Here is a 15,965-nt window from a genome sequence, read left to right on the forward strand (position 1 = left end):
ACATCCTTTTAAGTATCCATTTATGTAAACTGTGTCTCAATTGTCTCAACAGATTCATGAACCATCCGGCTCCAGCAAACAGCCGTTACAAACCCACTTGCTATGAGCATGCTGCTAACTGTTATACTCATGCGGTAAGTAAATTGACTTACTGGCAGTACAATCTCTGTGGCATTTAAATGGCTCAAATTCCCATCTGTGTTAGATTTTATTGTGTTTAAATCATGATTGAATACAAGCTTGGGAAGTACCATTAATATGGTCATGACATTGCTGACCTAAGTACCTGTTCTGGGAGCACGGAGTACAAAAACTCAATTGATTTTATTTACTTATTCAGTCCTTCATCAGTCTGGTCTGTATTTAGGAACTGAAGATTCCCTAAAGCCTTGTGAAATCTCCTTCTCACTAAATTAATGATTGCTGAAAGCTCATTTTACCAATTTGGAAAGATTTATTTTTCAAAAGTTTTGAAAGTTTCTGAGCAAAACAGCAGCAGTGTTTGTATATTGAAGCATGCACTCTATGTCAAAATAGTCTCATAAATAACTCTTCAAAAGTTGTCAGCCAGGAAAATCATTTGTTAATCTTGCATGCCCATGCATATCATGCATTAATAACATGTTACCTAAAAGTGGAAGAGAACGCCTTACTAATTCTTATAAAGCTGAAGGAGCTTCTTTCTGCCTCAGGTGAGCAACTGTTTATACAAGGCTGGGTTGTTAAGTTTCCTTTTCAGTAACACAAAAACAGTGAGTTGCGAGGGACACTTCTGTACAACGCAAATGTCTGTTTAAATTTCAGAACTAGGATGTTGAACTGTTATATGTGATTGATTAGAGAACCACAATCAGCATCCAAAGTTATAAAGTATTTATTAAAAAGAAAATGTTCACAAGCATACTTTTAGCACAGCACCAAATTAAGCAAGGGATTCAAAAGAAATGGGTAAAATGCAATTCCTCTGTCCCCCGCTCTATACATGCCCTATCAGATATTAAAGTATAGGACAGGCTTCTTTAGCTTAGGAAATTACAGATCTCTACAGAGTTCACCCCCCATAGGAATTTCCCTCCCCCCTGCAACTATGGTAAACTAAGCAGAGTTTGACACTGCCTCAAGAGTTCTGTCTGCTCTGATGGATTTAGCACAAAAGAGAGCTTCCTCCTTGCTTCCATGAGTTTTATCACCTCTCTTTTTCCCACCCACTGACCAGGTCAGGTGGGTCAGAGAAGTTTTTCCTGAAGTTTCCAGACATTTTTTCCCTCTGAAGGCTCTGTAGTATTTAATTCCTCCAAATCTCTCTTCCCTGCTTGGGGAAAGGGGAGAGATTGACCCACCCATTATCTCTCCTGTTATATCTATTAGCATATGTATGAAGGTGGGCTGAGGTACATCTGGAAAGCAATTGCACAGATCTCCCCCCTTCCTGCCTGCTCTGCCCAGGGGGGGGGGACATTTTAAAACTCAGAGTGAAGCTTTTGCTCATTTCCAACCTCCAATCCCTGCTATGGTCTCAGCCCCCTGAACAACAGAAAGGCAGACACTCCTAGAGTTCCATAAGCAAACAACAGCTTGGCAGGCACCCTAGCCACACCAGGGAAGCAAGGGAAGTGTGCCCACAACTCTAACAGCTCCCCCCAGGCTGAAATACCCCACAGCAAATTCTTCTACTCTACAGAGGAAAGAAAACACCTGTCAGGCTGCCTGGATCACCCACAATTCTCCAAAGGCAGATATGACAAGGACAGAAAGGCAGACATGACAAGACTTCTGACAGGAGTTCCCCAAAGTAACCCCACAACACCCAGCCCCACCAGACCTTAAAGTGATTAGTGATACAAACTGTCTTGCATAATAAAGACCATTTACAGTTTCTTGCCCAACCAAGTGTTTATGGATTGAACTGTTAATGTATGTTCATACACTGAAATAATGCATAGTGACTATTTCAAGTATGTCCCTAAGTAGCCCTGACCTGGATAGCCCAGGCAAGTCCAATCTCATCAGATCTCGGGTGCTAAGCAGGGCCAACCCTGGAGAGTACTTGGAAGGATGACCAAGACACAGGCCATGTTATCAAGCCACCCCTCTGAAATGTCCTAGTCCTACTAGGGGTTGCCAGAAGTCACTATGATTTCCATGCTTGCAAGCACATACATACAAACACACACACACACAAAATACTCAGAAAAAACAGTTTTTAAAAAGGTATGTTCCTAACTAATAGTTGTGCCTCTGGGGTTACTTTCATAGTAGATGTTAGCTCCTCTAAAATCTCTCCAAGTTGGGGGTGGATTACATTTCTGGGATCCCAGTTATGGACTCCACAAAAAGGTCTCCCACATTTATACCCTCCCAGTCCTCCTGAGCGTGAACTCCTCTGTGTGCCATGGCAGGGGGGAGAAGAGGAGGAGAAGAAGAGGTTTTATACCCTGTCCTTCACTTGGAGTTCTCCTCACTCAGCCAAGGGACCTAATAGCTAAGCCCCTCTGCTTGGCGTGCGGAGAGATGGGGTAGCTCAGAGCCTTGAGTCCAAAGCCCCAGCAGGGGAGATAAATTCACAGATTGGAGGGTCTAAAACATGGGTCCTCACTCAGCCAAAGAACCCAGTAGCTAAGCACCTTTGCTCAGCATGGGCAGAGAGACAGGGTGGCTCAGAGCCCTGAGTCCACCTAACACCCAAACCCCAGCAGGGGAGAGAAATTCAGTCAGAAGGGTATAAAATGTGGGTCCTCCCTCAGCTAAGGCACCCAGTAGTAAAGCCCCTCTGCTTGGTATGAGCAGATAAATGGGGTAGTTCAGAGCCCTGAGTTCACCTAACACCCAAACCTTACCAGTGAGAGGTGTTCCCAATCAGGAGGGAATCAATGAATGTGCTTAGCTAGTCCAGTTTTAACAAGTTCCCTGCCTCTGTGTAACTGCGAGCAGCTGACAGACAAGAGGATATGGAACTGAGCTGAGAATATATGTAGCTTTCTGATCCCATAGAGCAGAATAGGAACTCTGTTACTGGCAACCAGCAGTTCCTGTTAAGCTTTGGAGGGCTCCTATTGGTGTTTCCAAGGCTGGATAATTCTGCCCTCAGTTGCCTTGGAGTTTTGTAAACAGTTTAATTGAGCAGAGACAGTCTGGAAATGCATTCATTCATGAAACACCATGAACCAACCAAAATTTGTGATGAACTTTACTTCATGAGCTGGATTGTGCCCATCCCTAGTCTTATTTTTACTTCAGTTACAAAGGTTGGCCACTGAAGTGTCCTGTTTTTAGGTGCTTTTAACTAATTTTAAGATTGCACTGCCACTATTAAATGAAAATAGAAACCATGAGGATTTATGTATATCTGGTGCTCTTAAATCCAAGTTTGTTTGTTTTTAAAGTGAAAGTATTATACATATATCAGTATGTCTGAAGTATTTGCATTAGTCTCTCTGTCAGCAGTTCCTACAGTTTTTGCTTGCTCAATGAAGTTTACAAAGTGTTACTTTCAGCATATTGTAATCCCAAACACAATATACTGTCTGACAGTCTGGCACTGCTTTTTGTTTTTTTGGGGGGTGACAACAGCAGTTCTGTAACCTTCAGTCAAAACAAATTCTTAAAAGGTTAACAGATGAAGGTAAAGGAGATATGGGTCTCTGTTTCCACGATGAAGATTGAGATAACAGTGCTGTATACCTGAACGTAAATAGATAATTATCTGCAGTTTTTAAAAAACTTTTTCCAGTTGCTCAGAAATGGGAAGATTGTTTTAGGCACAGGAAACAGCATGATAGAGGGCATGAAATGTGGAAAGGGAAGACAGCAAATAACCTGTTCCTCTTGTGTCCCCTAGTTCCTCATTGTTCCAGCAATTGTGGGTAGCGCTCTCCTCCATCGTCTCTCTGATGACCGGTGGGAAAAGCTAACTGCGTGCTTGTATGGAGTTGGCCTCTGTGCACTCTTCATTGTATCCACAGTGTTTCATATAATTTCCTGGAAAAAGAGTCATCTGAGGTATAAACCAAGTTCTCATTTGGGTTGTGGCTGTGCCCTGCATGCTGTTTCTAATGGGGTTTCTTGAACAAATGGCTAACCTACGGGACTGTGGACTGACAGTGGAGTTTGCACACATCTAAGCTAATTGACTTCCGTGGGATGTGTTTCTGCTTATGATTGCACTAACAGGCAGCAAGCCAATCCGTCAGCAAACAGTAAAACTCATAGGTCTGTGTCTCCCATATCTTGCAGCTCCTTCTAGCTTGCTACATACTATAGTGGGCATTATAGTATCACCATCTCACAGTTTGGTGCACTTGTCCCAGAAGTTGCACTTGTCAGGTTTAAAAATTACCTTTAAAGCCTTCATCTGAATCTTGGAAATTGTATATTAGCTCTAAATCAGTTTTCCTGGAGATATGGAATGTGGCTCAAGGCAAAAAACCTCAGTTTGGTTGTGCAGTGCAAATTATTCTAACATAGCCTTTAGATTTTAAAGTGGAACCTAAAGAAGCCACGAAGAGTGAACTGAATGTGTTGCAAAACCGTTTTGAGTGCATTCTAAGCTGCTAATATTAGCAAAAATGCAAGTGACTTAGACTATAGTTCCAGGTAAGATACTGCTAATGTTGTTGTTGTAGGTTTAGAATATTTCACTTTTTAATTTCCAGTGACTATGATAAGCAATATGAGTTATACAAACCAGTTTAAAAGAGCAGTCAATGATAATTTGCTAGTGGTGTTAAACGGATCAGAGAGTTGCATTTTCAGTTTCACCATATCTGGATTCCTGCACGTGCACACATGGCTTCTTTATCTCTCGATGGATTGGCTTTATGTTCTGTATAAGTAAGAGGAGAAGATCTCCTAAGCTTGTTTTTCTGATGGCATGCCTCTTATATTTGCATCATCATGCTCATTTGCACATTGACTCCATTCTCATCTGTGAATATACATAGGAATTCCCTTTCAAATAAGGGGAGGACATTATCCCACGGCCCTACTGAATGCAAAATGTTTATTGGGGTTTCCTGACTTTCCAGGTTATAATTCTGTTTTGCAGAGTACAGGGAATTTTTTTGTAGCCTGAGCTGAATATTAAAAAGTTAAGATTTAGGACTTTCCCCCAAGCTTAAGAGCACTGTTGATGAGAGACTATGTAGTAGCTGTACGCAAGGTGAGGCATACTAATTTTTTAAGAGTAGTCTTATTTTGGGTGGAGCTTAACTTTCTCATAGCCTGTCATTTTCTTTGCCTTTCCATTTAGGACCATGGAGCACTGTTTTCATATGTGTGATAGAATGATGATCTATATCTTTATCGCAGCATCCTATGCACCGTGGTAAGGATTACAGTGTGAACTTTTTCATAGATAAAATGGCATTGGCATGTTATCAGCACAGCTTCCACTATGTTGATTGGTGACTGATTGCATATGGCCTAATCTGCCAGGGTTAGAAGCAAGGAAGTTAAATCCTTTTTCCATTTAACAAATTAAGTCTGATGTTAACACAACTGCCCTGATCCAGCAAGGACCATATGTATATACCCCTGAACTGAGGTCAATGTTTTTCCTATGTGACCATAACTGTTGATTTTTGCCTTTCATTTCCGCTATTCCAATCTTTAAAGGGATTTGCCAACTTATTATTTTTTAATTTTTTATATTTATACCAAGTCCACCCTGTAAACAGGTTCTGGGCAGCTTACAGACTGGCGGTTTTCCAGTTTTATTGCTATGTTCATAAGAAATTGTAAGTCATCTTTAGCATTTGGAGAGGCATGCTTAAAATTAATATAATGAAATAAAAAATGTTGTTTGCCCTTAATAGCATTGACAACATGATATTGTAAGTATTAGAAAACTGGTTCTAAAGAAACATGCCTGCATGTATCTTTTAACTTTACTGAATTGCTTTCTTAGGAAATACAGAGAGTTTCTTTACATTTTATATCAGCAAACACAGACTTGCAGAACATTAAATGACTCTAATATACCATCTCTTCATTATTTTTATTGTTATCACTTTAATATTTTTTTTAGGTTAAATCTTCGTGAGCTTGGACCTCTGGCATCCCATATGCGTTGGTTTATCTGGCTTATGGCTGCTGGAGGAGCCATTTATGTATTTCTCTACCATGAAAGGTAAGAAATTTGTGCTTTCTGCCTGTTAATATTACTAGTATTAGTTTGTAGGTTTAGTCTGTATGCTGCTGTGTAGTATGAGGCTTAGGAATTAAGAATGGACCATGAAATCAACGTAGAAATAAAGGTTTTGAATTGGAATTCAGAAATATCCTTCACCAGGGTCAGAATACCCTCACCAGACTTGCAGTCATCCTGAAGGAAGTAGAGGAAGGCAAGGAGCAGAGCATAAAATCCTGAAAACTGGATATTTTTTATCCTAGTAAGAAAAGTGATTTTTAACTGAAACATGCTCTTATTTGCTGCTGAGAAAAGCACAATATCTGCTGGGCTATTCAGGCTGTGTGCTGCTGTGCCAGTTCTGGGAACATCATTGGAGTATTGGAAATAAAAACAGCATCTCACTTGTGATATTCCTCTTGATAAATAATTCAAGCAGCACTTGATATTAATTAATTTCTCTCACCTTTCCCAAGAAAATAGATTGCGCCCCATAAGTCTTATTTTTCCATTCCACTGAATGGAGTTGGATGGCACTCCTTTTGGTATTCTTTCCTATCATTCCAGGAGGGTTAATGACCGTAAAAAGTCTGGCGTACAGTTGGGGAAGGAAGCAGGCTTTTGGTTTCAGCTTTGAGGGGGTGGTGGTTGTTCTTCCTGTTTCTTAAACAATGACCTACTGGGCCATTCAGGGGGGATGTTCTTCTTTGAATATCTGTGGGATAGTTTATCATCTCCAGCTACTAGTGGTTAAGGAACTAACAGAAAAGCTTTCTTATTTGTGGAGGCCTAGTGCAGTAATAACAGACGGGCTGTTAAAGAATAATTTTTTTTTCTAGCCGTGGGAAACTGGAAATCGTTGCATTTTTGGTGGGGAGGCATTGCATATTTTTTAATCAGAATTTTAGGTTTACCATGTGTCTTTATTTTTGTAGGTATAAAATTGTGGAGCTTTTTTTCTACTTAGCAATGGGTTTTTCTCCAGCTTTAGTAGTAACGTCCATGGTAAGTAACAAACACTTGCTAGAGGAGTTGAAGTCTTAAGTATCAGATTTATTACGATTCGGTATGTTTGTGTGCATTTGCATTTAAACAACTCGTACTGATTTACGCATATTTAAAAGAGCATTATAACATCGCTTCATTTCTGTTGCCTGACTACTTTTAATATTGTGGTCCATAAGTGCACTGTTTATGCAGAAGAAAGCCTGATCTTAAAGCATCCTGCGTAAGGCAGTGACGGTGGTTTTTTGTTTGCCTCGTTAATCCCTTGTGACTGATTTGCACAACATAATTTTAACCGCTATTGTGTAGAAGTGTTGTCTTTGTTCAACATGGGAAAGAGGCACTTGCATCGTTTAATGAGATCCTGCCGGATCCAACCAAAGGGCCACCTGATCTATCATCCTCTTCCCAGCCAATGGGAAGCTCACAAGGAGAGCATGCAGGCAACAGTCCCTTCCCTTTTCTTCTCCCCTAGCAACTGGTGCTGAAGGCAAATAGTCTTTGAACATGGAGATTCCATTTAGGTATGTTTCCTAATGGCAATTGATGGGCTCATTAATGGGAAATTGGTCTTATCAGAGCATAAGATTTTTTTAAAAAGTACAGTCTTCATTTATTATTACTCATTTATACCACACCTTTCTCCCTCAGTGGGGACCCAAAGCAGTTTACGTTGTTCTCTCCTCCATTTTATCCTCACAACAGCCCCATGAGGAAGGTTAGGCTGAGAGTGTGTGACTGACCCAAGGTCACCCAGCAGGCTTCCATGGCAGAGTGGGTGGTCTGAACCAGATCCAAGTCTGACACTCTAATGCTCCACACTGGCTCTTTTTCTTAGCTGTGTGGGCTCGATTGTTGGCTATGAGAAGGTGCGTTGTTTTCTCATGGAGTTCCATTAGTCATAGCATGCAGTGGGGGAGGGGTCTCTCATACATGCACAGGTCTCCATCGCATCCTCCTTACGTAAAGTTTCTGTTACATGGCAGTTCTTCTACTAAGGGCCAGGTGAGATGTTGCCAGCAGATGTGGAACATCACCATGACCACATTTTTAAAGCCAAGACTGTATCCAGAGGGGCAACTGGAATCTGATGGGGATGGAGACATGCTTAATCCTTTCACTGCATTGCACTCTAATCTGGGAAAACTGGGTTTGATTCCTCACTCCTCCACATGCAGCTGCTGGTGTGACCTTGGGTCAGTTACAAGTTCTTTCAGAGCTGTTCTCATGAGCAGTTCTTTGAAAGAGCTCTCAGCCCCACCTGCATCACAGGGTGTCTGTTGTGGAGAGGGGAAGGGAAAGGAGATTGTAGGCTGCTCTGAGACTCCTTTGGGTAGTGAAGGGCAGGGTATAAATTCAATCTCTTCTCCTCCTCCTCCAAAATGCCTCTTAAAGGTTTTCCTCTCATGAAATTCCAAATGCAGGCAAACATGTATTTGAAATTCTGCAGAGATTTGGAGTATGGAACCACCTGCCACTTCTAAATTGATTGCCCTTTTGCAAGAGGCTTTTCTGATTGCAAATGAGTTGTTTGGATGATAGAAGCACCTAATATCTCGTTTGGCTCTCACAGTGACGCACAAAAGAATTCAGGATATCCTGTGAGATCCTTGAAATGACCCATTAGAATGTTATATCAACAGACATAGGAAATAACGTAATTGTGAACAAAATTTGAACCATATCAGTGTTCCTGTTTAAACAGAAATGTATCTTGAAGTAGTTACAAGGTATTCCAATGGACAGCTATGAAAGTCTAAGAAAGCCTTGCTGGATCTCTTCTTTTATCCGCACTTTAAAAAAGCCTACATTATAGATATACAAAGTAAACATGAGTAGGAACCGAACATGCATACATACCACATCATTAGCATTTCACTCAGTTACTTTTAATTATATATCTCAGGAAGTGGCTTTGGGACAAAGAAATATATATATGCAAAATTACTATCAGGAAGAGAATCTGTAACCTGCAAAAGTCTGCTGATTTACAGAAGGCTATGACACAATGGTTGCTTTTTGTTTCTCCACTGAGCATAGGTGTGTGTTTGCCTGCTGTACAGCACACAGTGCTTTTCATTGGCTTTTAAGCATTCTGTGTTTATAATGTTTATAAAGCACTCTTGTTTCATCAGATACCCAAAGTAGATACATTTAATTTCTTTTCTTTTTTTTAAGCCCCTGGAGGGGATTTTTTAATTGATTTTTTAAACACTACAAAAACTAGAACAGAAAAAAGGGAAAGGGAAAGCTACATATAAGGGAGAAAGTAAAGAACCCACTACTAACTAAAAACCCAAGAGAGGAGATCTCCAACTAGCTTTTTATACTTCATTCAGACTTTTCATCTTTGTACTTCTTATGAACTGTGTCAATCTTTTAACCCTTTTAACCATCCCCAGTTACATTTAATTGTATCGTGTAAAAGATACATTTAATTTCTATGGATGCCACAGATTTATCAGTGAACATGTTCAACAGTTGAACTTACTGTGTTCAGCTCTCACAATCACACTGAGCTGATCAGGGTTCAGAAAAAGTTTACAGCTGCCTGTTGGTCAGAAGCCAACTCACAGCTGATTGGAGGATCATCTGGGAGTCTGGTTCTGATCCACCACTGCCTCCAAATAGTAACACAGTGATGTTAAAAAGGGAGTGGAGAGAGAGCTTATTGGTCTTCCCTCTTTTTCAAACTATCCAGAGACAGAAACAATGATTTTAATGTCTGTATTGCAAAAAGAGACAAGCAAGAGCTTGGTTCTCCTTTTTTTAAAATCTCTGTAGCCCAAGCCAACAGTTTGGAGTGGGCAGAAGGGAAGTGAAATCAGCTGGAAGGGAAGTCAGTTGATCCCCTTCTACCCTCACGCACTGAATTTGCTGCGTCTCAGCAAGTCTAGGAGTCAGCAAAGTTTCTACGATGGGAGATCAGAAGAACATGACTTCCAACTGATCTACTACTGGGAGTTGGCAGACGCTTTTCCCCCCTCCCCAAAGAAAACAACTTTACCTGGAACACAGCAAAAGTTTCCCAGCAGGAGATAAGAAGCTGACTCCCAGGTGACCCCTTATCAGCTGGGAGTCTGCTTCTGATGCCTGAAAGTGGGCTGTTGCTGCGATTACACACAAACATGTTGAGAACAGCCAAACAGCCCATAAATTAATTAGCTGCCTGATCACCATGGGTAAATGGGAAGTGAGCCAAACTATCAGGTGTTTTTGAGCAGCCGTATTAATTTCTCATTTTTGTATTCATTTGATTACGCATCCATTAGACTAGAATTAAGCATTTTCTCTGGAGTTTGGCTAACCTTGCTGGAGCACCCTTTATCTAATGCATGACTTGAATTAACTGTCATCTACAGGGGGACTGAGCCAAAAATAAAAGACAAATCACTTTTTGCAAAATTTAACTCTCATGGACATTTTGTCTCTTCTCTCCTTCACGTTTTTATATTTCTGCAGTTTTTCTTTAGAGGGAGTGCTGCAAACCAAAGTGAAAATGTACAGTTACACAGAGTGAGGGTACAAGGAAGTGTTTCCTCTCACTTGTGACCCCACATATCTAGATGTGACTGTCATTAGAAAGTTACAGCATCATGTATATAAGATATGATCTCCAGTTGGCTGGTTATAATCCCAGGATCAAGAAAAAAATGGGGGCTATCCTGCAGTGGGAGAATTATGAACAGACACCAAAAATATTAACTTTGGGGGATATTTTCACTCTCTCCCAAAGCTCCTTTTTACTCTGAAAAGGTTCACATGCAGACATTTGGCACAACTATAATATGCTGAAATGCTGGTGAAATCTACCACATATTCATTTTCTTTCTTTTCAGAGTCATGCAAGTATGAATGTAAATAAGCCCCACCACAAATGCTACCAATCCTTTCAAGAAGCAATGTAAACCTGTGAAATACCTCTATGTAAACTCAGTGGTTCTTGCCCCCCATGTTTGAAACTCACCCATATGGTCAAGTGCCACCAGTAGTATGTGAACATTTTGTAGATAAATATTTAGAGGAATGTATGCTAGTAAACTTTAACAGTACCAGGGCTTGTATAACATCCATGATATCCAGAGGCAGTGAATGCTACAGGAGTTTAGCACCAAAGTGCTATAATGATTTTTATCCTAAATGCTGCCCAGGATCTAATGCAAGTGTTGTCAAACCACATGAGAAGGTGACTACAGTGCTATCATTTTCAATATATAAGTAGGTAGAATGTTGGCCAGAAAGTCTAACCTAATCACATTTAAATTAAAAAGAGGAGATTCTCAAAAATGAGGGGATTAGTTGAAATTGGACGAGAGTGAGAAGGGTCAGATCTCTTCAGAATGCATGGGGCTGTGCAAAAAACCTGAAACTCAATTTAAAATGTATGCCACTGATTTAGGAAAGGTACCAACAAGTCTTAAGTTCGACAGGTAAGCTATAAGAGGCTTTTTAAAGAATATGGAAAATTTGCAAAATGAGGAAGAGTGCAAACTGGCAAATATAAGTTGACAGTAAGGCAAAGGGGGGAGGGGAGATAAGCATATTGCTAAAAGCATATTGCCAAAATTCCTTAAACAACAGAAGTAGGAAATGAGCCAGGAAGCCAATTGGGCCATTAGATGACAAAGTTGTAAATGAATTTGTGAAGAAGGATGGAGAGACGGCAGAAAAACTACATGTTCAGATACTCTTGCAGACTCCTATTTTCAGGAAGGGCATCTGAATAAAAGCAGAGAGGTCTTCTCATCCATGAAATAATTAATATTCTGATAACAATATGAGCTGTCACTGTAGTTGGTCTTCTTATTGAAGGACTGGAAGGAAGCTCCTGTATTATCAGTTTTTAAATAAAATCCAGGGATGGGCATGAAGCAGGAAGATGGAGGTTCGTGAAGGTTTGTGGGGTCTTATGAACCTCCACAAACCTTTCCATTTAATGAACTGGTTTGTGATGCAGCACGGTTTGCAACCAGCATTTAAAGGGTTCCCTTTAAATGGCTTTTGCAAGCCACGCCACCACGACTCGCAAGTGAACTTAGAACATAAGAACATAAGAGACGCCAATGTTGGATCAGGCCAAAGGCCCATCCAGTCCAACACTCTGTGTCACACGGTGGCCAGAAATACCAGGTGCCATCAGGAGGTTCACCAGTGGGGCCAGGACATTAGAAGCCCCCCCACTGTTGGCCCCCCCCCCCAAGCACCAAGAAGACAGAGCATCACTTGCCCCAGAGCGCCTATCTATACCTTGTGGCTAATAGCCACTGATGGACCTCTACTCCATAAGCTTATCTAATTCCCTTTTGAAGCCGTCCATGCTTGTAGCCGCCACCACCTCCTGTGGCAGTGAATTCCAAGTGTTAATCACTCTTTGGGTGAAGAAGTACTTCCTTTTATCTGTTCTAACCCAACCGCTCAGCAATTTCATGGAGTGCCCACGAGTTCTTGTATTGTGAGAAAGGGAGAAAAGTACCTCTTACTCAACCTGCTCTATCCCATGCATTATCTTATAAACCTCAATCATGTCACCCCTCAGTCGTCGTTTCTCCACGCTAAAGAGCCCTAAGCGCCTTAACCTTTACTCATAGGGAAAGTGTTCCAACCCTTTTATCATTCAAGTTGCCCTTTTCTGCACTTTTTCCAAAGCTATAATATCCTTTTTAAGGTGTGGTGAACCAGAACTGCACACAGTATTCCAAATGAGGTTACACCATTGATTTATAGGAAATTATGATCTGTTTTCAATACCCTTCCTAATAATCCCCAGCATAGCATTGGCCTTCTTTATTGCAGTCACACACTGTCTCGACATTTTCAGTGAGTTATCTACTACAACTCCAAGATCTCTCTCTTGATCAGTCTTTGCCAGTTCAGACCCCATCAATGTGTATTTATATTTAGGATTTTTGGCTCCAATGTGCATCACCTTGCACTTGGCCACATTGAACCCCATTTGCCATGTTGACGCCCACTCGCCCATCCTTGACAGATCCCCTTGGAGTGCCTCACAATCCTCACTGGTTTTCACCACCCTGAACAACTTTGTATCATCCGCAAATTTAGCCACTTCACTGCTTACTCCCAACTCCAAATCATTAATGAACAAGTTAAAAAGCAGTGGACCAAGTACTGATCCCTGCGGTACCCCACTGCTTACCACCCTCCACTGAGAAAATTGCCCACCTACACTCACTCTCTGTTTTCTATGAACTAGCCAGTTTTTGATCCATAAAAGGACTTGTCCTTCTATCCCATGATTTTTGAGCTTACTTAGGAGCCTTTGATGAGGAACTTTATCAAAAGCTTTCTGGAAGTCAAGGTAAATAATATCTATTGGATCCCCCTTGTCCACATGTTTGTTCACCCCCTCAAAGAACACTAACAGGTTAGTGAGACAAGATCTTCCCTTACAGAACCCATGTTGAGTCTGCCTCAATAGGTTTTGTTCATCTATGTGCCTACTAATTCTTTCCTTAATAATGGTTTCCACCAATTTACCCGGTATCGACGTCAGACTGACTGGCCTGTAATTTCCCGGATCTCCTCTGGAACCCTTTTTAAAGATGGGAGTGACATTAGCTACCTTCCAATCCTCAGGAATGGAGGCAGATTTTAAGGAAAGATTACATATCTTTGTCAGGAGATCTACAAGTTCACATTTGAGTTCTTTCAGAACTCTCGGATGTATGCCATCTGGGCCTGGTGATTTTTCAGTTTTTAAGTTGTCTATCAGTTTTAGGACCTCCTCTCTCATCACCTCAATCTGACTCAGGTCTTCCAACACCCCTCCTGAAATCAGTGGTTCTGGAGTGGGCAAGCACTTCTCATCTTCCACAGTGAAGACGGAGGCAAAAAATGCATTTAGCTTCTCAGCCATTTCCCTATCATCCTTCAATACTCCTTTTACCCCTTGGTCGTCCAAGGGCCCCACTGCCTCCCTGGCTGGTTTCCTGTTTCTAATGTATTTGAAGAAAGTTTTATTGTTGGTTTTTACGTTTTTTGCTATATGCTCCTCATATTCCCTTTTTGCCTGCCTGACCTCAGACTTGCATTTTATTTGCCATAGCCTGTGTTCCGTTTTATCAGCCTCACTGTGACTAGCTTTCCACTGCTTAAAGGAATTCTTTTTACTTTTTACAGCCTCCATTACTCTGTTTGTTAACCATGCAGGCTTTTTCCTATACCTGTTTGTGCCTTTCCTAACCTGCGGAATATATATTTTTTGAGCTTCTAGGATCGTAGTTTTAAATAGATCCCAAGCTTCCCCAATTGTTTTGACCCTTTCTACTTTTCCTTTCAGTTTCCTCCCCACGTGTCCCCTCATATCAGAGAAATTACCCCTTTTAAAGTTAAAAATGGTTGTGTGAGTCTTTTTGGCCAATTCTCTATTTGTACAAATGATGAACTCAACAACATTATGATCACTGTTTCCAAGCGGTGCAATCACTTTTACATCTCTCACCAGGTCTTGAGTGTTACTTAGGACCAAATCAAGGATCGCCTCTCCCCTGGTAGGTTCCGTGACCATCTGCTCCATAGCACAGTCATTTAGAGTGTCTAGAAACTCAATCTCTTTTTCCCGACTAGAACACATATTGACCCAATCAATGTGTGGGTAGTTAAAATCACCTATTATTACACAGTGTTTTTGTCTAGTTGCTATCTTTAAGGCATTCATCATTTTATAATCCTCCTCTATCTTTTGATCTGGTGGGCGATAACAAACTCCCAGTGTTAAGTTTCCTTTTGGCCCCCCTATTTCAACCCATAGAACTTCCAGAAGCGAATCCAATTCACTTAGCCTCTCAATCTTTCTAGACTTTATACCCTCTCTGACATACAGAGCTACCCCACCTCCAACCCTTCCCCCCCTATCCTTCCGATATAATATATAACCGGGAATCACTGTGTCCCACTGATTTTCCTCATCCCACCAAGTTTCAGAAATACCCACAATGTCTATTTTTCCCTCCGACACCAAGCACTCCAACTCCCCGATTTTACCTCGGACACTTCTAGCATTTGTATAGAAACAGCTGTAATTTCCCTTACAAGTTAAGCCTGCATCCTTCCTCTTGCTATCTCGAGTCGTTGTCCGGCAGTCCATGTCACCAGCCATGGCCTCTGTGGACAATTTCAATCCACCTCCCTGTAGAAAAGCAACCGGTACCCCCTCACCTCTCTCAGATGAGCCAACCCGAACCAGAGACTTTTCATCTCCTGTCGGCTTTCCCCCAATATTCAGTTTAAAAGCTGCTCTGCCACCTTTTTGATTTTAAGTGCCAGCAGCCTGGTTCCTTCTCGGGACAAGTGGAGACCGTCTCGCCTGTACAGCTCCCTCTTGTTCCAAAAAGTATCCCAGTGCCTAACAAACCTGAACCCTTCCCCCCTACACCATCGTCTCATCCACGCATTGAGACTCCTGATCTCTGCCTGTCTCTCCGGCCCTGCGCGTGGAACAGGTAACACTTCTGAGAAGGCTACCTTGGAGGTCCTGGACCTAAGTTTCCTGCCCAGCAGCCTAAATTTCTCCTCCAGGACCTCACGACTGCATTTCCCCACATCGTTGGTGCCGACATGCACCACGACCACTGGCTCCTCCCCAGCACTATCTACCAGCCTATCTAAAACACGCGTAATGTCCGCTACCTTCTATCAAGTCCCCGAGAGTCTTTTTTGTGCACCTAACTGACTGTCTCTGCTTCTCCAGGTCAGCCACCTTGGCCTCAAGGGAGCAAACATGTTCCCCGAGAACCAGGAGCTCCTTGCACCGAGCATATACCCAAGACTTCTGTCCAGTGGGCAGATAGTCATACACGTGACACTCAGTGCA

General features: G+C 41.7%; 1 protein-coding gene across 1 annotated transcript in view; it reads left to right on the forward strand.

Moving 5' to 3' along the window:
* MMD (monocyte to macrophage differentiation-associated) overlaps positions 1-15,965 on the forward strand; it is a 37,827-nt gene that overhangs the window by 15,900 nt on the left and 5,962 nt on the right. The window contains exons 2-6 of the mRNA XM_015429541.1: positions 53-134; positions 3,839-3,999; positions 5,249-5,323; positions 6,026-6,127; positions 7,063-7,132. Coding sequence (XP_015285027.1) covers positions 53-134; positions 3,839-3,999; positions 5,249-5,323; positions 6,026-6,127; positions 7,063-7,132 — 490 coding nt within the window. The remainder of the gene's footprint in view (positions 1-52; positions 135-3,838; positions 4,000-5,248; positions 5,324-6,025; positions 6,128-7,062; positions 7,133-15,965) is intronic.

The sequence above is a fragment of the Gekko japonicus genome, unplaced genomic scaffold (assembly GCF_001447785.1).
Source record: "Gekko japonicus isolate JY-2015 unplaced genomic scaffold, Gekko_japonicus_V1.1 scaffold340, whole genome shotgun sequence".
In the NCBI taxonomy this organism is placed as follows: domain Eukaryota; kingdom Metazoa; phylum Chordata; class Lepidosauria; order Squamata; family Gekkonidae; genus Gekko; species Gekko japonicus.